General features: G+C 42.3%; 1 protein-coding gene across 1 annotated transcript in view; it reads left to right on the top strand.

Annotated features, from left to right (window-relative positions):
- Positions 1-23,713, top strand: part of exoc3 (exocyst complex component 3) — a 46,378-nt gene that overhangs the window by 2,266 nt on the left and 20,399 nt on the right. The window contains exons 4-7 of the mRNA XM_084326782.1: positions 2,708-2,880; positions 3,075-3,287; positions 15,320-15,498; positions 22,924-23,040. Coding sequence (XP_084182908.1) covers positions 2,708-2,880; positions 3,075-3,287; positions 15,320-15,498; positions 22,924-23,040 — 682 coding nt within the window. The remainder of the gene's footprint in view (positions 1-2,707; positions 2,881-3,074; positions 3,288-15,319; positions 15,499-22,923; positions 23,041-23,713) is intronic.

The raw sequence follows: 23,713 nt of genomic DNA, 5'->3' as shown, positions 1-23,713 counted from the left end.
CTTTGTAAGAGAAGCTTTACTATATTACCGCCCCTAGGTGGTAGGGTATTCCAATAAAACTTAGAGAGGCTGTAGGACCATGATCCCTCTCTTTGTAGTGTCTAGCGATGGCATAATCCATATTGCTGTTCCTAATGGCTGCCTTGTGTTCTGCTATTCGCACATTCAAATTTATTTTTGTTTGCCCAACATAGACCTTACCACAGGGGCATTTCAGCATGTATATAACATGAGTGGTGTTGCAATTAATAAGATCCCTTATTTTATATTCCTGTCCAGACTGTGGATGGTAGAAAACCTTTGTTTTCATGGTGTTTGAACAATGGGTGCATCGACCACATGGATGGTTACCACACAGCTCTGTTCTTAGCCAGTTAGAGTGACGTACTACAGGGGATTTATACATAGAATTGACGACAGAGTCCCTTATGTTTTTTCCCCCTTTAAAACAGAATCTTGGTGGTAATGATGAAATGTTTTTTAATTGGGGGTCACATTTGAGTATGTTCCAGTGTTTGTCAATAATGTTTTTAACAACTTGAGATGAAGTACTATATTCTGAAACAAATGTGACTCTGTTCTCTGTTACCTAGGTCGTCTTTTTTGTCAGATTCCAAAATGGTTTCCCTCTGTACATGTTTTGTCTTAATTCTGGCTGTGTGTACCACTGATGCCTTGTATCCCCTCTGTTCATACATATTGTTACAGTCCAATGTTCTAAACATTTCATGATGTGGGATTTGGATCATATCACGCACCAACTCCAGCCAAATGCTACTAAATTGTGCCTGTGGCTGGTCATTTTGATTTGAGACAGTTTTGGCAGATACTTTTTTTTATTATTAAATGTGGCTCCTGGTAGCATAATGAAGGTGTCTGGTGAACTCTGTCTGGTGGATGAAAAAATTAGGTCTGGTCTGGCAAAGCTATCTCCAAACTGTGTTTAGCACTATGCCAGTGCAGGAGAATTGTTTGGCAGATGCCATTATCATTGCACACTAGGAAGAAAGAAATGCTGGCTTGTTTGTATTTCTCAAACCAATCAAGTCATCTAGGGCAGTGCTAAGCTCAAAACGCACCTTGCAAAATAGTGTCGGGGGAGAAATGTGTATTTGTGAACATTTTCCACCATGAGCCTGCTAGCTCAAGTATTTGTTGTTGATGATCCTATGGACAGGGATTTTAAAAACGAAAACAGTGAACGAAAGGAGAATTCTAACAGAAATAGTCGGTCAATGGGAGGTTTAAACATCACACATCAACACATCACATTCACACAGTGAAATAGGACAATTCTATTTCCAAATATTATTTGTCAATAGACCATTTGAAACTTGAAACCAGGGTTTCCGTTAGAAAAAATTGTTGCCGGTCTCCGTGACCTGCAAGATTTCAATCTACCGGACAAATGAGATTAATTCCGGTCATAGTTTATTGAGCTTTAAAACAATTGATAGGCAGGCTATATAAAGAATGTCATCCTCAAGGCATGTAGATTTATAATATTATTACTTAAAACTAGGCTACTTTTGCGTATACAGTCATTAATATATTCCAAATAAAATAAGTCCCTCGATACTCCGTGCTGCTGCTGACTTGAAATAAAATAGACCGCGTATGTGGGCAGTCGGTCCGACACTAAACAGCAGTCTGTTATAATCACATTTTTATGAGCTAACGAATTCCGTTATATTGGACATTTGTATTAATTATATCAAGCGAAGAACTGAGAAATTTGGCAGAGAGAGACGGCAACATTATCGTGGGTTTGCGTGATGTATATCTCCACCTCCCAACGACTTGGTGCTGGTCATAATGTCTGGTGAAAACAACTCCCTCCAAGCACAACTTGACCACCCGAACCGTACCAAAACAGGCCAAAATTAAATAGCCCATGCGACGAACGATTCATTACATTCGTTTCATCGTTGCTCCACCAAGCAGCCGGTCCAACAATGAAAGCTGTTGTCAGCGCGAGCCGGCCGCAGTTAGTTTGCAAGAAGCATCCAGCTGCAGACCCGCAGAGCAGCTTTCCAGGTCTGGGGACCGCACTGTGCCAGCAAAGCTGGTGGGTTCTGTGGGTCTGCAGCTGCATGCCTTCCGCAAATCCAGCAGCAAGCTCTCGCTGACACAGCGTCGTCATTACCAGACCGGCTGCTTGGCGAAGCAACGACAACAAACGCAATGATTGTTTCGTTCATCGCATAGGCCACCCAACTCCAGCCCATCCAAATACAATTTAAATAATCAAACTGTGCCCAGAGGGAACTATTTTCACCGGACACTATGACCGGAGAGATTAAATATGTCGGACTTCAACAGATTTTGCCGGTCAAATACCGGTAATTACCGGCTAACGGAAACGCTGCTTGAAACATAAACAGTCTAAATTGGTCCAAGTTTATTTCCTGTTTACTTATTATGGTTTGCTAATACAATAGCTGACAGGAAATAAACTTGGACCAAAGTTGTTCCCGAACAACTCAAGTGGCCTGGCCTATCTTAACCTCTACCTTCTTTTCTTTACCCTCCAATCACAACTGTTGCTTTCCTCTGTCAAGCTAATCTTTTTTTTTCTGGCTTTCCCCTGACCCTCCTATCACAAGCTTTGCTTTCCTCAATCAAGAGAGGGCAGAGCTTGAGATAGCTTGAACAATTTTCTTTCACCCCCCTTCCCCCCCCCCCCCCCCCCCCTTTGGTTCTCTAGTCCCAGAGATAGTGAGGGAGACAAAGCTGCTGATTGAGCAGTCTGAGCTCCTTCAGGCCCACCGTAAGCTGATGGACCTGGAGTGTTCCCGTGACGATCTGATGTACGAACAGTACCGCATGGACAGCAAGAACACCAGCGACATGAGCCTCATACGCATCTACTTTGAAGATGTGAGCTACAAGTACATTACATGTATCAGGGGTTTGACTTATGTGCTCATTAGCTAACTCTTGCATTGAGGACATTGATGTGGAAACTAAAAAATGTTGATTCATATGTGTTGTCCCTGGGTTAAAAATAAAAATAAATGCAACTGGATGTCAACCTTCATATTGATGCAGCATTGTTGAATTGTAACCTCCAGGTCCAGGCCTTGTCTGATGAGCTGGCCAAGCAGCTGTGGATGGTCCTCCAGCGCTCCATGGTGACAGTGCGGCGTGACCCCACCATGCTGGTGTCTGTAGTCCGCATCATCGAGCGCGAGGAGAAGATCGACCGCAAAATGCTGGATCGCAACAAACAGACGGGCTTCATCCCCACAGGACGACCCAAACACTGGAAGGAGACGATGTTTGAGGTAGGAGGCTAATATATAGAAAATATTTTTAAATATTATTTTTTTCCGGCAGCTCCAGAATCTTCAGCTGCAGCAATAGGAAAATGACTATGTACTGTTTTCCTTTCAACAATGATATTTATCGTCATGCTTCAGCTTCCACCCTGAAACCCTTGGACTCTGTACCACTCTGCACTTAGATTTATTACTGGAGATAGGTATGCTACACACTAGGGATGTCCCGATCCGATCACGTGATCAGGATCGGGGGCTGATCACGTGGTTTTCAGAAGATCGGGATAAAAAAAGAAAAAAAAGTCTGGATTTTTTTCTTTTGTAACTTTTTTTTTTAATTCAACAAGTTCAAGTTCAAGTTCTTTAATAGTTGTCATACAGAAGTACAGAATACTTTCATACAAAATGCTTCTTACTGTTACGCTCCAGAGACTGTGCTAGACAAGATAGTATCAAATAACATAATAACATAATATAGCATGAATTTAGAAGAAGAAGATGAGAAGAAAATGAGGTCACAGTGTTCGGTATAGACATATGTACAATGTTCTGAGTTACCATATAATATACAATACACAATACTATGCAGTGTACTAATGTACAGTACTATCTAGTGCAAAGCAGAAATGGGATGAGGTACAATTTTAGGTACAATTTACAGTAAGGTGTACGAGTTGTAGTGCAATCCTTCATCCATAAATATAAAGTGTGGGGAGTGGGTGCTACAGTGTGTTTGTTTAAAGTGGGTGTGTGCTATAAGTGTGTGGAGTGGGTGCTACAGTGTGTTTGTTTAAAGTGAGTGTGTGCGTGTGGATGTGTGTGCTATGTGCGTTTGGTGGTTGTTGTTGTGTAGTGTTCATTCATTGTTCGTTTAGCAGCCTGATGGCCTGGGGATAGAAGCTTCTTCTGAGTCTTTCTGTGCTCGCCTTGAGACTCCTGTATCGCTTGCCTGACCGCAGCAGTTCAAAGAGGCAGTTGTTCGGGTGACTGGAGTCTTTAATGATTCTCTTAGCCTTGCCCTTGCAACGCTTGTAGTAAATGTTCTGGAGGGTGGGGAGCCCCCTCCAGACCATGACCATGTTCACGTCTTAAACTCATACTGAGGCCTTAGTTTTGGTTTTAAATTGCATATCATCATTCATTTATTTATTGTCACAGAGCAGAAGAATTTTGCCAAAACAAACGCATTTCCTTTGATTTAATTATACATCAAATGATTTATGGCCCTCATATGAGGTCCTTCCCCTAGACTCGGTTTGGAGGAAGGATATCCCATATATTGAAAATATTTTACTTTTTGTGTGTTTTTTTTAACAATAATTTGTGATGCCATCACACAAACTGGCATTTAAAGGGTAAACATTCAAACATTTATTGAATATGTGTTTTCTTTTCTTTTTTACAATAAATTATTGTAAAAAAGAAAAGAAAACACATATTCAATACATTTTTGAATGTTTACCCTTTAAATGCCAGTTTAAGAGAGAGAGAGAATTAAGTACATTGGCTGAAATACAGTTCTTAATTGAGAATGTTAGTTATATGTTCTCAATGCCCCTTGCATTGTATGAGTTGTGTGGAAGCGTTTGCTAGTTCTAGTGCTATCCCTTTGTACATTGTGGCTGTGTCTGACAAAAGTTAACAATAAATAATGGTATTAGGAATACATTTGCCTCCTGCGTGAACTGTGCATAGCTGAATAGACTGTATTTTAACGCCGGTCATATGGTGGTACTTGGAGAGCCAGCTACGTTCTCAGGTGGTACTTGGTGTAAAAAGTTTGAGAACCACTGCCCTAGACGATTGCTCCTAATGGGTCTCAGACCGAACTCTCGATGCTCCTTGTGTTCAGGTCATATATTTTTTTATTCAGCACAAAATCAAAACAGTACAGATATGCAGAAATACTTTACATAACTTTCTCAATCAGCATCATGTCTGTACCGTATCATTAAGAGACAGCTATGCTTGGGGAAGGGGAAGGGGCGTGGGACACACACACAAAAAACAGCAACAGAACAAAATAAATAAATAAACAGGTAACCCAGAATATACTACGTTCCTTGTGTTCAAACGGTGCTATTGGTACATATATGCATATGTATTGGGAATGCCCTCCTGTCAAGACTTTCTGGGAAAATGTAACCACTCAATTATCAGAATTTCTGTCTCTGACCATACCTATACTGCCTTCTGTATTGTTGTTGAATGATGTTTCTCAGTTATCGACCTCTGTACATGTAAAGAGACTCATTTTGGCGGGTCTTACGGCTGCCAAAAAATGTATGGCGTCACGCTGGATTCAACCGGATAAAATGTGCCAGAAGGTTTGGGTTCTTACCTATCTCGATGTGATTTATCTAGAGATATCCACTGCACGAATTTTAGGTGTTAATGAAGCCAGCATAGCAGTCTGGGTAGCTATGGTGGAGAAGATAAAGGAACGCATATATATTTGTAATTTTCTGAGGTTAAATGAAGTAGTGGATGTATAGTCCAAGTAGGGGTCCTGAGGGGGGGGGGGGGGGGGGGGAAGAGCGAGCAAGAGCCCATGTATTGTATTTATTATTTTTATGTCTTTTCATTTACATTCATTCTGATTTAATTACTGGACTATCGTTATTGTTGTTATTATTTCTGTTATTGTCCTGTGATTTATCATTTATTATTGATTATTATTGTTACTGTATTGTTTGTCTTGTTTCATGTTAAAAAAAGGGAAAATAAACATTTGTTAAAAAAAAAAAAAATTATTTATGTCAAGGATGAGGGACATCCACTAGTTGCAGAACTTGCAGTCACCTGATTTTTACAGACGATGGCGCCATTGCTCTCATGAAGCAGCAGGTTGGAGACGGAGTTTTTAAGATTACTCCGGTTGCAATGCCTCGCTTGAATGAAGTTAACTTTTCACCTGGATAACGTCAACATTCAGGGTGAATGTAATGTGAGAAATTGGGATGTGAGAATTTTTTTATTTTTATTTTTTAATTAACACTTTAATCGCCATGGGTTAAATTCATAATTTACCATCCCTCGCCAGCTCTATTTGTCTATGGAGAAGTTCCCCTTCTTTGCAGGGCTATAACTTTTTAAATTCTATTGCTAAATTGCCATTATTATGGCCCATTCAATGTCCTATATGTATTGTTCAGGGTGTAGCAACGTTAAACTTTTTCATTCACATATTCATACTAAAATATGGTCTAAAGTATAAGTATGTTTTTATCGTTTTCTGCAGCTTTCTTCAGAACGTGATTTATAGCCCTAAATGCATTATATTGATGATCAAATACAGTTTGGTAGGAATCTGTGCGAGATAAAAAATGTCAACTGGACGTGGTTCTAGAAGTTTCTACGCATCATCTGATGATGACCGGATGGGCGGGGGATCGTTTATAATTCCGTGGGCAGCGTTAGATGATTCATCCAGAGTGGGTCATATGTTCATCATAGCAGTTTATATGGAACACGTTAGAATATAACACTGAATCTTACCGTGGCTTCCTCACGCCGCTGGCAGATGAGCGTGGAACAGAATTTTTTCTATTATGGGATGGAGAAATGCCCGATCCATTTCCAGGTTGTATAATAGTATATACGTCCAAATCATGTTGTTTTTCGAGTTATTTGCACCGATCGATGTTCACTGTGTCAATACGGAGTCTCTCTAACGATAGCGAGTGCCCGGACCACATATGGATGAGCACTACCGGTTCAAAGGTTAATTTCCGGTTGGCGATCTGCCGATCGGCCACCAGATGGCGCTCTTGAACCGCTAGAGAGTTGAGTGGAGCTTTGCAGTGTGTCTCAGGGCTCCGGAAACGAAATATGATTTCGATGACAGATTTTTGAAATATTGACATCAAAGACGAGTTACGGTGTCTTCGGCAGAATGAGCATGGCTAGGAATGACGTGTAAACTCGTCCACGGCGATCATAGTGTTAATTAATAAATTTTTGATCGGATCGGGAAAGATCGGTATCGGTAGATACTCAAAATCACATGATCGGGATCGGATTGGGAGCAAAAAAATTTGATCGGGACATCCCTACTACACACCATTGTATCCTTTACAGTAAGGTTGGTTGGCCATCCCTGGCAGCTCGGCGAGGCTATCATTGGCTCTTGTACATTTTCAAGGCGTTGACCGGATGATGATGATGATATATAGCAGGCGTCTATGCTTTCTAGGGCGACCCCTATTAATCGATTAGTCGACTAATCGGTCGAAATAATTTTTTTTTTTTAAAACATTTAAATATTAAAATTTTAAATTTTTTTATCATTCTTTCCAAAAGAAAAGAGGCCTAGAAGCGTGGCTAACGCTAATGGCACGCATACCAGAGGCTAACTGCCTACGTAAACAGGCACTGAAAGAGGATTTCACCCATCTAATGAACACACTAGACTAGACAAATATCAAGATGTATCCATCAGTGGACCAACTGCATGCGTTTGCAGAGGACAAGAAGCCTTCAGTCGACTCCTTCAGACATTAAGCACCCCCCACAGCCCAAATGGAATGAAGATTTTTTTTTTTTTTTTAAATATTATAAATTTTTTTTATTTATTTTTTTAGTCTACCAATAGTCGACTAATGGCAAATTTTGGCCAATCCTAGTTGACCATCCAAATCCTTAGTCGGGGACAGCCCTCCCAATCGCCAATCGTGGGACGGCAAGTTCTGCGCCTATTTCCGGGTCTAACGGCCTGCAAACTACCTAACGCCTAGTTTATCACTGGTTAAGCTTAGGCGACTCTTTCGCAGTTAATGTTAGAGTTTGGAATCAGGGCAGGCGTTCTATCGCCATGCTCTAAGACAAACTCTAACCTTAACCAACTTCGAAAGGGCGCCTAAGCTTAACCATCCAAAAACTTGCGGTCCCACGATTGGCGCACATGTCACATGACCAGAAACGCGCGTGGCCAATCAGAGATGCGGAAACACGAATTTGTTGTGGAAAGTATTCAGGCGCCCTGTTGGACAGGAATGCTCCAGCCCATCAAACACGATCTAGTAACTGGATCACACTTAAAGTTCAAGTCAAGTCAAGAGTTTTATTTGTCACGGCATACAAGCATACAGTGAAATGCGGGAGGTCATGCCTGCAGCGATTGTGCAATAATACAAGTAATAAGAATAAGACATTTAAAGTTCCACAGACTAGTACAGGTCTCAGCAGGACAGCATTCTCTTATGCAGGCCAGCCCCAAAGTCCTGGAATGACATTCAGTCAAAGTTTAAGCTGGAAGTTCTTCCTTCCCTTAAGGAATTTTAAATGTCTGATTTAATTTCTCTATGATTCATGTTTTAACTGATTGCATTGTTTTGCTGTTTTATCTTGTTGTACACAGTAGTTATGTAATTGAGGTGGCCTCACCTCAGAGCTCACCGAGTATAAATAAATGTGTGTTTTCTTTTTTTTACTTAAAGGGGCTATGTACTATAAATGTCATTTTTCAGTCTCTAGCATTGTATTATAGTAATAGGAGTTCGTATCAATGTGTTTTAGTGTCTAAATACCATATTGGCGGATTGCTCTGTTTCAGCTCAGCCCCTTTCCTCCTCCAGTAAATCAGGCCATTTTGATTTGAACGGCCGATATACGTCATATGGCCCAGGGCTCTACGCTAACCTTTTTCACTAGGGGCACAGGTGCTCCTAAATGAAAAAATTTAGGAGCACACAAAGAAATTTAGGAGCACCCAAAAATATTTAGGAGCACAGTGAAAATATTTCAAGTATTTTTTTTTCAAAAATAAATGTATATTTGTACTGTGCGTGCATGTGTGTGTGTGTAAATTAGCTCTTTCTACAACCCTGCATGTTTACATTTTGTATTTTGTACTTGATGTTCATTAACATGTGCTGTCCCTATCAAATCAAACTACTGCTACAAAAGGTTCAGTCACTTAACTTTAGCCCCTTTTATGCATACAATGCTTATGTTTTGGCTGTGTTGCTCTTCTAGAAAAATAATCCTTTCAGGGTTGCCTATTGAAATACTGTACACTTTCCTACTGTACACTTTCCTGATTAATTGAAATGGGGGACCCTGATGTAAACAAGACGAAAGTCTTTCTCTGGTCTGCATCCCCTTAACAATTGTGTGTATTGAGCTGTACTGTATTGTACCCATTCTGCAATCTGTTAATAAAGTTTTCAATCAATCAATCAATCACACCTCCAGTACAGAAACATTGTTTGAGTTTGCGTGTCAGTTAGACCATTGATTGACAGTCGAGTCTGCCAATTACATCACATCGCTTGCACTCCGGCGCTGCAGCTGGACCCATTGCCCACCTCTGCTGTTGATAACGCTAGCCAATTTATTATACACACAGATACACAGTGGGCCAGTGACTTTGGTGTAGGGGTGTAACAATGCATCGATCCTAAGGGGGAAATTCAACTGCATCGATTTGAAAATGTTAGAATAGATTATCGCAATTTTAATGTGTACACGTTATGTTATTGTCATGTCCGTTACAGCCAACACACCGACATACGCTACTGCATCAACGTTATGATTAACAAAGCAAGGCATTCGTTTTGTTGCATTAACGTTATATTACTATTGCTATCGATAAATCTAGGTGTTCTAAAATCTATTGCTATTGGTAAGAGAGAGACTATAATAAGTTTGTGTCTCGGAAAACGAGAGCCCTGATCGCGGAGTTTCAGGAAGTAAACAAGCAAAATGAGAGCTTCCGATTGGTCATTTGCTTTATTTCCCATGAAACCAGTCACTTCACTCTACTGTGATTGGACCGTTGGCTTGAGTGCAATGTGGGACTTGTAGTTTTTTAACGATCTCGCAGCGGAGGAAAAAAAAGACGAGAGAGGCTATAATCTGTATTCGCACAGCGTGCGCATAATTGATTTTTACGGTTCGCATACAAATATTTTTAGGGGCATATGCGAGCAATTTGGTCGCACTGTAGAGCCCTGCGGCCGCTGGGTGATGCGATTGGCTCTGTGGTTGGAGCTAATGCCCGCCCCCATTCTACCTAGACAGACAGACAGCGAGTGGAAAGAAAGAAAAAAAAAAAAAACAAGCTGCCGCGAACTCTCATCACCGAGAGCCGAGAGGGAGAGAAAGGAAGAGAGGGAGGGAGGGAGAGAGGGGGCCTGTCTTTTTTTCTCTCTCTCTCTCTCTCTCTCTCTCTCTCTCCCACCCCCCCCCTCTCTCTCTCTCTCTCTCTCTCTCTCTCTCTCTCTCTCCCACCCCCTCCCTCTCTCTCTCTCTCTCTCTGCCGCGTGCGGACTCATCACCGAGAGGGAGAGAAAGGGAGAGAGAGGGGGCACTTGGGGGGGGGTACCTGCCGGCCGCGCGCCACAGACCCGCAAACGGGAGATTGAAAGAAAGAAAAGAAAAAAAACACAAGCTGCCGCGAACTCTCATCACCGAGAGCCGAGAGGGAGAGAAAGAGAGAGGGAGGGAGGGAGAGAGGGGGCCTGTCTTTTTTTTCTCTCTCTCTCTCTCTCTCTCTCTCTCTCTCTCTCTCCCACCCCTCCCTCTCTCTCTCTCTCTTTCTCTCTGCCGCGCGCGGACTCATCACTGAGAGGGAGAGAAAGGAAGAGAGAGGGAGGGAGGGAGAGAGGGGGCCTGTCTTTTCTCTCTCTCTCTCTCTCTCTCTCTCTCTCTCTCTCTCTCTCTCTCTCTCTCTCTCTCTCTCTCTCTCTCTCTCTCTCTCTCCCACCCCCTCTCTCTCTCTCTTCCCCCCCCTCCCTCCCTCCCTCTACCAGTGCAGACTGTGGACTGACTGTCACTCAAAGTGCTTATGGGCGGAGCCAGGCCATAACAGCCTGATTTCTTGAGGCTGAAAAATGATGGTTTTGAGTACTTGATTAGAAATATAAAACAATGCATTTAAAAAAAAAAAAAAAAACTTACAAATGTCTTCAATAGACTAACAGGAATTGTGTAAAGTTGCCCAAATAGTGCTAGGAATAGCAGTACATAGCCCCTTTAAGTTTTCATTTTTTCAACAACATACATAGACAACATTCATAGACAATACACAGTACATAAATATAAAACAAATAGACAAAAAATGAGTAAAGAAAAAGTGTGGCATGGGTCCTTCGGTCCATACTACATTTGCATTATTTATTTACATTTTTATTCATTTCCTTGTATCCTTTTCAAACCTCTGTGATGTCGTTACTTCCCCTCCTGTATTCTTCCCATTTTCCCCATTTCCATTCAAACTTTTCTTCTTGCAGCCTCAGCAGATGTGTGATTCTCTCCATTTCCTGTATCCCCTCTACCAACTCTATCCATTGTTCCTTTGTCGGCACTTCTACCTTGTACCACAGTTTAGTTAAAGCTTTCTTGGCTGCCACTATCAATATCTTAATCAAATATTTGTCTTCCCCTTGGATTCCTTCTTGTGACAGATTCCCCAAATACAACACTTGGCCTCCCTGGGGTATTTCGTATCCTATTATTTCATTTATTATCCCCCCTATCTCTTCCCAGTAGTGCCTTATCTTCTGACATCCCCAGAATATGTGTGTATGGTTCGCCCCTTCCTGTCCACACTCCCTCCAACATGTTTTCTTTGCTGGTGTGTAATTGCCCTGTATTTCTGGTGTTATAAAGTATCTAATTATATTTTTCCACCCAAACTCCCTCCATATCCTTGATCCTGTGGTTGTTTGTTGTGTCTTACATGTGTCATACCATTCCTCCTCTGTTATCTCTATTTCCAACTCTCTTTCCCACTTTTCTTTTACATACAATGTTGTATTTCCCTTACTGTCCATTATTGCCTGATATAGTGCTGATATCACCCTCCCCTTCCGTCCTTCGTATGACTTTACCATTATCTTAATTACCCCATTCTGTTCTTTGTCTCTATCTTGCTTTATTTCCTTGTTATAGTAGTCCCTAATCTGTAAATATCTAAAGTGGTCCCTATTCTCTAGTCCGTATCTTTCTTTCAATTTTTGTAGAGTCTGCATCTCCCCTCCTTCTGTCATTGTGCACATTGCTGTTATACCCCCCCGTTCCCACCTCTTGAACCCATGGTCTTCTATCCCTGGTCTGAATTTGTTGTCATGTGCTATCCATCTCAGTATCTTAGATTATTTTTCTAGCTTGTATTTCTTTACTATTGTGTTCCATATGTTTATAGTGAATCTGGTAATTGGATCTAGTAGTTGTTCCTGTCTTCTGAACAGCTCCCTATCTCCTATCAGTGCCTGCACTTTGAATCCCTCTCTTTTGGTTTCTATATCTTTCCATTTGGCCTCATAGTTCACATTGCACCAGCATGCTACTGTTCTAAGCTGTGCTGCATAGTAATAGCTTTCTAAACTGGGTACTGCCATCCCTCCTTTCTCCTTTGGTAATTGTAGAGTCACATATCTGATCCTTGGCCTTTCCCCCCCCCAAATTAATCTTGATATCTGTCTATCCCATTCCCTAAATAGTTTTTGTGGTATTAATATAGGTAGGGATTGAAATAGGTATAGTAACCTTGGTAATATGTTCATCTTAATGATTTCGATCCTTGAACTGAAATCTAGGGGCATCACCGTCCATCTTTCTAGATCTCTCTTGATTTTCTGATTTATCTGTGTATAGTTTGCATCGTATAGCCCCTCCACCCCTCTTGTGATGTTCACCCCTAGGTACTTGATCCTGTCCATGTCCCATTTGATTTTGTATTTTTCTTTGATCTCTATCGTTGGGGTGTAGTTCAGTGCTAATGTCTGTGTCTTTGTCACATTAAGTCTATACCCTGAGTAATATCCATATTCTGTCAGTAGATCCATCAGTGTCGGGGAGCTTGTCTCTGGTTGTCTCATATATACTATCACGTCGTCTGCGAATAATCCCAATTTATGTTCCGTCCCCCTTATCTCCACCCCTTTGATGATGTCTTTGGTCTGTCTAATTAGTTGGGCCAGTGGTTCGATGAATACATCGAAGAGCGTCGGCGAAAGACAACAACCCTGTCTGGTAGCTCTCTCTAGTTTAATCCGGTCCGTCAGACTACCATTCACCTTAATCCTAGCCGTCGGTTCTTGATATAATGCCCTAATTGTTTTCATAGCGTTTTTGTCTAATCCAAATCTCTCCAATACTTTATATAGAAATAGCCAGCTTACACTGTCGAAGGCTTTTTCTGCATCTAGGCTAACTAATACTGCACCTCCTCCTTCCTTTTGTATCTCCTCTACTATCTGCACTGTCTTCCTTATGTTATCCTGTGTCTGCCTTCCTTTAATGAATCCAGTCTGGTCTTCGTCTATTATATCTGTCATAAATGTCTCAAATCTTTTGGATATTATTGATGTATACATCTTGTAATCTACATTAAGTATGGACACAGGTCTGAAACTACTACACAGTTCTCTATCTTTCCCTTCTTTTGGAATTGTAGTAATTATGGCCTCTTTCCATGAAGGTGGCATTGTGCCTTTTTCCATTGTGTGTCTGAATGCTGCTTCTAACATGGGGCTCAGTTCCTGCCTAAATGTTTTGTAGAATTCCGAGGGGAATCCGTTGCTACCCGGTGACTTACTACTCTTTGCCCTACTGATCGCATTCCCAACTTCCTGTTCTGTGATTTCTGCATTTAATATTTCATTCTGTTCCTTCCCTATTGATGGTAAATCCAATTTTTCTAAAAATGTTTCTATCTCCTCCTCCCCTGCCGCTATCGGTTGTGTGTATAGTTTCCTATAATATTCTTCAAATGCCTTCTCTATTTCCGCTGGTTCTCTCAGTATTTTGTTTGTGTTTGTGTCCCTTATTGTGTGTATTGTGTTTATTTTTTGTTGTGTCCTAATTCGTCTAGCTAACAGTCTGGTCGCCCTCGGTCCCCCTTCATAGTATGTCTGTTTCATGTATCTAGCTTTCTTCTCTATTTCTGACACCAGCTCCCTGTTTATCTGTCCTCTAACTTCCTTGACCTCTCTAAGTGTCTGCTGGTTCTTTGAGCTTTGGTGTTCTTTCTCTAATTCTTTCAGCTTCTTTATCAAGTTCTGGTATGTCCCTATTCTAGCCTTCTTGAGTAATGCCGTCTTTGCTATCAATTTTCCCCGTATTACTACCTTTAATGCATCCCATAAAATGTTTGGATCTACCTCCCCATTATCGTTCTCTTCTCTATATCTAATTATGTCTTCCTTCACTTGGTTAACCAAACCTTTGTTGTGCAATAGTCCTACATTCAGTCTCTTAAAAGTATTCCTCCGTCTACTTTTAAGATTTACTGTCAGATATATTGCGCTATGATCTGAAATATCCGTCACTCCTATCCTGCATTCTTCCACCCGATATCTGTCCCCTGTTGTCATGAGAAAATAGTCTATCCTTGAATATGTTGTGTGCGGGTGTGAATAGTGCGTATATTCTCTATCTAGCGTGTTCATTGCTCTCCATATGTCTATGATTCCTAATTCTGCCATATGTATATTCATATATTTGCTAATGTTTGTCCATTTCTTTGTGCTAGTCGTGTATGTCATAATTCAGTACCACATTGAAATCACTTGTACAGATCAGGACCCCCTCCCCTTCCAACGCTATAATATCAAAGATCGCTTCAAATAGATATTTCTCACTGTCTGGTGGAGCATATACATTTATTAGTGTTACCATTTGACCTTCCATTTTCCCCTTGACCAACACATACCTTCCCTCCTTGTCCCTTATTTCCTTGATCATCTCAAATTTCACTGTGTTCTTAATTAGTATAGCTACTCCTCTTCTAAGGTTCTGTTTAAAAGAACTATAGAACAGATTTTCATACCCGAATCTCTTCAGCTTTTCATGTTCTTGTGATATAAGATGCGTTTCTTGCAAGAAGATGACCTGCGCCTCTTCTTTTTTAAGTTTCGTCATCACCTTACTCCTCTTTATCGGGTTATTCATACCATTCACATTTAACGACATCATCTTTACACCCTTAACTTGTGTCATATTTCTTTTCCAATTGTTCTCCCGTTCTACCCATGTCATAAATAAATGTTTCAATCAAAAATATTATGTGTTAATTACCCCCTCCCCTACAGGTCCTGGAAGGCACAGTGAGCACGCGTATCGAGGGCACCCAGTCGGAGACGAGGGAATCAGACAAGATGTGGCTGGTGAGGCTTCTGGAGTTAACCAGGAAGTACATCTTGGATGACCTCATCGTGGTCCAGAACCTCATGGTGCAGTGCTTCCCTCCGCACTACAACACCTTTGACAGGTAGGAGCTTCCCTCCGCACTACAACACCTTTGACGGGTAGGAGCTTCCCTCTGCACTACAACACCTTTGACAGGTAGGAGCTTCCCTCCGCACTACAACACCTTTGACAGGTAGGAGCTTCCCTCCGCACTACAACACCTTTGACAGGTAGGAGCTTCCCTCCGCACTACAACACCTTTGACAGGTAGGAGCTTCCCTCCGCACTACAACACCTTTGACGGGTAGGAACTTCCCTCCACAATACAACACCTTTTACAGGTAGACCCCAGGTGGTAAGAGCAGGCAACTGCACCTCCTCATCCATCACGCCCCAGGGCTGTGTTCTGAGTCCCCTCCTCTACTCCCTGTACACACATGACTGTGTGGCACAGCGGAACAACAACACAATCATCAAATTTGCTGATGACACAGTAGTGGTGGGCCTGATCTCTGCCAACGACGAGAGGGCCTACCTGGAAGAGGTAGAGAATCTGTCGCAGTGGTGTCAGGAGAACTGCCTCTCCCTGAACGCCAGCAAAACAAAAGAGATGATTGTGGACTTCAGGAGGTCGGGGGTCAGGGACTACAGCCCCCTCAGCATCGACGGGGCACCAGTTGAGAGAGTGAACAGTTTCAAGTACCTAGGAGTCCACATATCCGAGGACTTGACATGGACCACACACATTGACAGTGTTGTGAAGAAGGCACGGCAACGCCTCTACTTCCTCAGGCGCCTAAGGAAGTTCCAAGTCAGTCAGAAGATCCTTAAGAACTTCTACTCATGCACAATAGAGAGCATCCTGACTGGCAATATCACCTCCTGGTTTGGGAATTTATTTATCCTTTATTTATCCAGGAATGTCCCATTGAGATACAAGATCTCTTCTTCCAGGGAGTCCTGACCAACACGGCACACAACAAGTTTCAACATAAAACAGGGCATTAAACAAAAAACATACAATTCAAATATAAATACAGAAGGCCATTTGTGCAGTGGCAAGGAGCATAATCAGATCAGCAATAGCATCAGGTAAAACAGTTACATGTTTCATAAAGGGCTAATCGTAGCATACCTTTAAAAGCATTCACAGTAGGAAGTGCCTCTAGACAAAGTTTTACTTGCAGCGTATTCCATAAAAAGGGAGCATAGTGGGAGAATGCAGCTTTACCAAACTCTGACTGCATCAAAGGAACATTTAAAAGCATCCCATTTGCTGCTCGTCTGGTATTAAAAAAGCAAGTATAAAAGGACAGAAGTCTGGAGATATATAAGGGCAGCTTACCTAGCAATGACTTAAGGATAAAAATCAACATGTGTGATTGTCTTCTTTGGTACAGAGAGGACCATCCTAAGGACTGATACAAAGTGCAGTGGTGGGTGCGAGAGCCTGCACCCGTTACAAAACGTATGGCAGTATGGTACACAGAATCCAGCTTTTTAAGCAGGGAGGAAGGAGCATGCATATAGATCACATCGCCATAGTCTAATACAGGCTGTCACATAGCAATGTCTAATGACAATATAAAATATAAGCTGAAGCGGGCTGTATGTGAAAACCAGCCCCTTCAGTAGTGCACTAAGCACGGTCCCGAGCAGGTAAGAAATAAACACAAGGCGTTGTTCCAAAAATAGTAAATTATATTTATTAGGCAGGGTAGGGATTGAAACCTCCACTGCTTTGTTATGGTAAGGAGGGGAAGTAATCCCACAAACATATAAACAAATAGGGAAAAAGGGTAGTTGGAGAACACCAGGGCTCCAGACTAACTTTTTTCACCACCGTCCCAAAACCGTCCCGAAATACAATTTTAACCGTCCCAAAGTGAATGTAACCGTCCCAAAAATCAAATGTAGTTTCTTTACTTTGGTTGTGTCGTCTATAGTTGTTATTGCCATAAGAAACACCATTCAGAGAAGGGGAGAATAAATTGATTTAGCCAAAAGGCTCCCATGGTGGAAAGATTTCACAAGAATAATTATAATAAATGTAAAAAAAAAAGTGTTTAACAAGGTGCTAGTATAGGGATATTTGGTCACGGTGCTGTTATAGTCAACCAATTGGAGCCATCTTGATTATTCCTTCCATAGGAAAATATATTTAAATGTATTTGTATTTTATTTCGTTTTAGTTTTTTTTGTTATTACAAATGTGTGTTTATGGTTGAAAATGTTAGAGATAAATAAAGATCAAATCAAATCTAACTGAATAAGTTATCCCTCTTCTAACAAGAAAGAAAAACTTAGTTTAGCTTTAAACTATATAATGTCATTGCGTCCAGAGATTCCACCTTTGATAACTAAAGTAATGACACTTGACTAGTAATGAAACATGTCCCTTAGATCGCGCTGTCCTCCTGAGTCCTGGTCGATATTGATAACTGCTGCTAAATTCCAGCGGGCCCTCCTCACTGAATATGGATTCATTGTGTAGCTGCAGAGTGAAGTTTGCCTATAGCCTGTCGTCTATTACTCCGCGTTCGTTTAGATAAATGTAACGTTATGCCAATTAACTCGCAATGGTAGTAACATTACGTGTTAGTATAGAATCGAATAGAAATCCTTTAATAATCAGTGGCAGTCTGCACGTTAGTCAGTAACGTTAGCTAGCAATAAGCAGCTATAACTAGAACGCGTCGATAACTGTATACAGTTCCAATAGACTAACATTACACTTCTGTGATTTAAATGTGTCCTCACCTTAGACTCAGGGGTAGTATTGCTGGATGCAGTTCCCTGTTGGTCATTTTGGGTCTGTGTTTATCCTCTTCAAATAGCGCAGCATGTGTGCGGTGCTCTCGTCACTGAGAGGATGCCACAGTATAGCACGCGTTTTTTTTTTTTTTATATAACATTCTGATCTTTCCGCGGTTCTTGTACAGTGGTCTCGTGCCGTTGCGACTGTCAATTACCAGCTGTCATTCACTGTGTCAACCAGGGTTAAATACCAGTGGAGAAAGCCTAGGTAAGAGAGATTTCCCTCACCTGTTAACACGTTTTTCTTTTTTGATGCGAGATTCATTTGGGGTGTGACGCTGCTGCAGCGCGACTGGTTGATGAGGTGGGTAGGAGCTTGATGCTGGATTAGCGTATGGCTGCATTGGGAGGCGGAGATAGTCATTGGATTTGGCAAATCACGCTACGTTTAGACTTCAGTGAACTTAGTCAGCACGAGACATTCACCATTTGACAGCAATATATGCGCGCACTGACAGTCGGCCAATTGACATTTCCTGTGAAAAAAATCCTCTCCGTCCCGGTTGCGTCCCAGCAAAGATTTCTGTTCGTCCCAAATCAATATTTGATCGTCCCCGGGACGACGGGACATCGTTAGTCTCGAGCCCTGGAGAACACACAGGGTGAATCTAATAATAATACGCTAGTATGGGCTGTGTCTACAGACACCAGCCAACCAGGTTGGCACTGGGATATCACCCAGCACTAAGGCCAACACAATGTATATATATAGTTCCAGGGGAACAGTGGCAATTAGGCACTGAGGCCAACAACAATAATATATATACACTGAAACAATGGCTAATCTACACAGTAGCGACAAATAAGGCCAACACAATATTACAGTTGCCCACACACAGTGGTAAATGGCATAAGGAGTACTCACTATAGTATCCACACAATAGTGATAGAAGGCACAGAGGCCAACAAGATATATTGTTATTTGCACTTACCTGGTAGCAACCAACACAGACACAAATACACCAGGTAAGCAGTGTGAACAGCAAGAACACACAATAATAACAATTCCACACAACAGTGGCAATTCAAGGGCAACCTCCAACACTATGGTCACTGGCAAATGACTCCATGAGGCGCCCCGATGTGTGTCATCTCCCCCTCTATTATCCACCCATCTCCACTGCCTGTCTGAAGGTGCACCAATCAGATGCAACCAATCCAATCAGGGAGATGAGTGGCATCTGCGGAACAGTAACAGGCGATTAGGAGATGACACAACATCACACATAGAAAACAACACAAATAATATATTACCCTGATGTTACATGGTGTTAAAATATATGGCAATAATGATAATGAACAACCCACGTACGTGACACAGGCAGAAAGGAACTCTGCACAATTCTCTTCCTGGCTTCAGACTGGAAACATTTCTTTAACCGGAAGAAAAAGCCCAGTTTAGGTCTAAGTTTTCTCAGTAGGTTCCCAATATGAACATCAAAGGCCATCTTTTCATCAATCCATATGCCCAGATATTTTGGGGTTGACGAGACAGCCTTGGCTCCCCCCTCCAGCACGCATACGAGTTAGCTGCCATCACCAACGTGAGGCGCTGGGCTAGGGCTGGGCGATATGACCAAAAACGTTATCGCGATAAAATTATAAAATTATTTTCATATAATTCGATATCGATAATTATCGTCGATATAATGTCTGTCAAGTTTAATTAACTTCTTATGCTGCTGCGAATGTCTCAAGTCGAGTTGATGTCGTCATCAGTCTGCGCACGTTAGCCGACAAGCGGAGTATCTCATGACAATAAATATGACACTAAAATACTCTCTTCCGCCACAATATATTGAAACGACGTCCACTGTATATCCCACACTACCATAAACGTGGCCTCAGAATTCAAAACACACACATACTCGGCACGTAAATATATAAAACAGTGCCGTGCAAGCTAGTTATCCTAGCCAGCCTGTTGGTTCTAAGCGGTGCATTCCATGACAATGTGCTAAATATGACACTAAAATACTCTCTTCCGCCACAATATATTGAAACGACGTCCACTGTATATCCCACACTACCATAAACGTGGCCTCAGAATTCAAAACACACACATACTCGGCACGTAAATATATAAAACGACGCCGTGCAAGCTAATTAGCCTAGCAAGCCTTGTTGTTGAGTGAGTCCTACCTCCTTCCGGGTCTCGGCCATCTCCTTCACTGATTGGTTGTTAGCTGTTGTGCGTAAGCACGTCATCACGTAACGTTGGTTGTTGTTAGTGAGTGAGCTGAGCCGAGGCTGAACGGAGCCAAGCTTGGAAAATCGATATATCGAAACTTTGCGACCACGTTTCATGTTTATTTCGAGGAAATAATTTATCGCGATAGTTATCGTTATCGTTTTATCGCCCAGCCCTACGCTGGGCCATACACGTAGGAGGGGGGGAGGGGGGTGGGGGGGCCGCGTGCCACTCTTATCTCCAAGAGGGCCTTCGACTCCAGCAGCTCTCAGTTCGACCTTGGAGTTGTCCAGGAATTTGATTTGACTGACTGACTGGCAACATTTCCCCAGTCACATCGATTTAAATTTGATTTTGAGTAGAGTGAATTATAACTCTATTGGTTTGAGTGGAGTGAGTTTTAACAACTCCGTCCAAATGACTGAATGCATTAGTCCAAGTGTCCAAGTGTCTTAATCAGTTCATTTTGGTAGGTCCTGTGCGCGGTAAACAGATCCAAAATCTTCTTATTGCAATCCCAAAAGCTTCGATAATCCAAATGTCCACGACTTCAAGTTGGTAGCCCGATTGAAATGTCGCAGAGGCAGAGAGGGTTAGCCTTATTCTGGAGGCAGTAGAGGCGGCGGTAGGAACGGCCTTGAGGAGCCTGGGGAGAGGAGAGAAATGCGACTGTCTCTGGGAAGGCTGGGAACAGGTTGCTCAACGAACAATAACACTATGCAACAACCATCAAAAGCACTCACAGCACACACATCCACACGCACACACTCACTTTAAACAAACAACTCACTGCAGCACCCACTCTACACACTTTAGAACACCTAAACACACTTTATATTTATTGGCAAAGAATTTGCACTACAACCCATAACTCGGTACACCTTACTGTAAATTGTACCTAAATTGTACCTCATCCCATTTCTGCTTTGCACTATATAGAGTCAAGAGTCAAGAGTTTATTTGTCACGGCATACAAGTATACAATGAAATGTGGGTGGTCTTGCCCGCAACGATGTGCAATACAGTGGTACAACATATAATAGAATCCAATAAAAAACAACATTGTGCAATAAACGGGTAACAAGCAGGTAGCATGGTGGGACATCTCGGTATCTGTACATAGTTATTTACATAGCATGTAGGACATGCTAGATCCTTTGGTAGTGCAATACACTGTTACTGTTGCTATGCTATTTTTAAAGTGACCTTTCCTTTTGGCCATAAGTGTGGGCGTGTGCGGCATGAGTGTGTGCCTGCTCATGTTAAAGTGGCTGCTAGTGTGCGAGCGTGCACAGCGTGCGTGTCGTGTGTGTGCTCATGTGTGCTTGTGTGTGGAAAGTTCAGTGCTCTGTGGCACTCAGTGTTCATTGTTCAGGGCTCTGATGGCCTGGGGGAAGAAGCTGAGCCGAAGCCTCTCTGTCCTAGTAGCTGGGGTTCGCAGGCGTCTGCCTGACCTCAGCAGCTGGAACAGACTGTTATTGGGGTGGTGGGGGTCTTTCATTATTCTGCAGGCTCTGGATTTGCACCTCTTGTTGTATAGAACCTGCAGGGGAGGTAGTGCAATACCCGTGGTACGCTCGGCTGAGCGCACCACTCTCTGTAGGGCCTTCTTGTCCTGTGCCGTGCTGTTTCCATACCAGGCAGTGATGTTTCCAGTCAAGATGCTCTCTACAGCTCCGGAGTAGAAGGACTGGAGTATCTTCCCCGATACTCTGAACTTCCTTAACTGTCTCAGGTGGTAGAGGCGCTGCTTCGCCTTTTTTACGACTGTGTCTGTGTGTTGACCATGTCAGATCCTCTGAGATGTGGACCCCCAGGTACTTGAAGCTGCTCACCCTGTCCACGGTAGCCCTGTTTATCATCAATGGTGTGTGTGTCTCCTGCTGTCTTCTCCTATAATCCACGATCAGCTCCTTGGTTTTACCAATGTTCAGGAGCAGGCTGTTGTCCTGGCACCAGCGTTCCAGTACCTCAACCTCCTCCCGGTAGGCCTTCTCGTCGTTGTCCGAGATCAGCCCCACCACCACCGTGTCGTCTGCAAACTTCACTATGGAGTTGGAGCTGAACTTGGCCACACAATCGTGTGTGTAGAGTGAATACAGCAGGGGGCTCAGAACACAGCCCTGGGGGGACCCAATGCTCAGGGTGATGGTGTTGGAGGTCTGTTGTAATTGTATTGTATATTGTAATTTAGTATATCGTATAGTATATTGTATGGTAACTCAGTTACTTCTACTCTGCATTGAACATTCTACATATCTACATACTGAACACTTGTGTCTACGTACGTGACTTCAATTTTATACTTGCTATACTTATTTTATTTTATACTTATCCTTTTGTCTAGCATAACAGAAAGAAGCATTTTGTATAAATGTATTCTGTACTTCTGTATGACAACTAATAAAGAAACTTGAACTTGAAACTAGGAGCTTCAACACTACTGTACTCCACCTTTGATCTTCCCTCAGCAGAAATGTTGTGTTGTGTGTGTTTCAGGTTCTTCCGTTTGTACCATAATGCAGTGTCTGCTCGTGTCCAGGAACTGGCCTCTGAGGAACTGGAGGCCAACGAAATTGTCTCCCTGCTCACCTGGGTCCTTAACACATACAAGAGGTACACGCCCGCAAACACACACACACGCACGCACACACACACACACACACACACACACACACACACACACACACACACACACACACACACACACACACACACACTTTGCTTTAGTACTCATGCTAATGTGACCTTTCCTCAAGTCCATGTCACCTTCCCTCAAGTCAAAGTTGAGTCTCCAGTACTCAAGTTCAACTAAGTTCCCAATTGTTCAAGTATCCTCCCAATTGGTTGCAGGGAGATATTGGTCCAGATAACAAAATTGGTATATTTTCACGCTGTCTGCTAAAAGACGCCCAGAACAATATCCAAATAAATGGCTGTCACTCACTGAGGAAAGGGTGTATTTGCACCAAATTTCACATGGCGGTTCAAAACGCCTACCATTGCATCTCCCTCGATATGTTTACAACGTGTTGTCAGTCGCATGTATGGTATATACATGGAATGGCTTTTGTATACAAGTGGTACATTTTTACCTTTTGATTGTAGCACCACATTTGGTGCCAACTCGTATGAAATGTGGTGAGAGGCATTGGCACACCAACATCTGTCATTGTGGCAAATTGCACATCTTGATCATGTACTATTTCATGGCAAGCAATTTTTTTTTTAGATGGACCAATGGGCACAGACTAAAGGCCCTCCCATAGTCGAGCAGACTGTACACAGA

The sequence above is a fragment of the Notolepis coatsorum genome (assembly GCF_963971535.1).
Source record: "Notolepis coatsorum genome assembly, chromosome: 13".
In the NCBI taxonomy this organism is placed as follows: Eukaryota; Metazoa; Chordata; class Actinopteri; order Aulopiformes; family Paralepididae; genus Notolepis; species Notolepis coatsorum.
The sequence above is the reverse complement of the archived record's forward strand: the minus strand, read 5'-3'. Positions and strand labels throughout refer to the sequence as shown.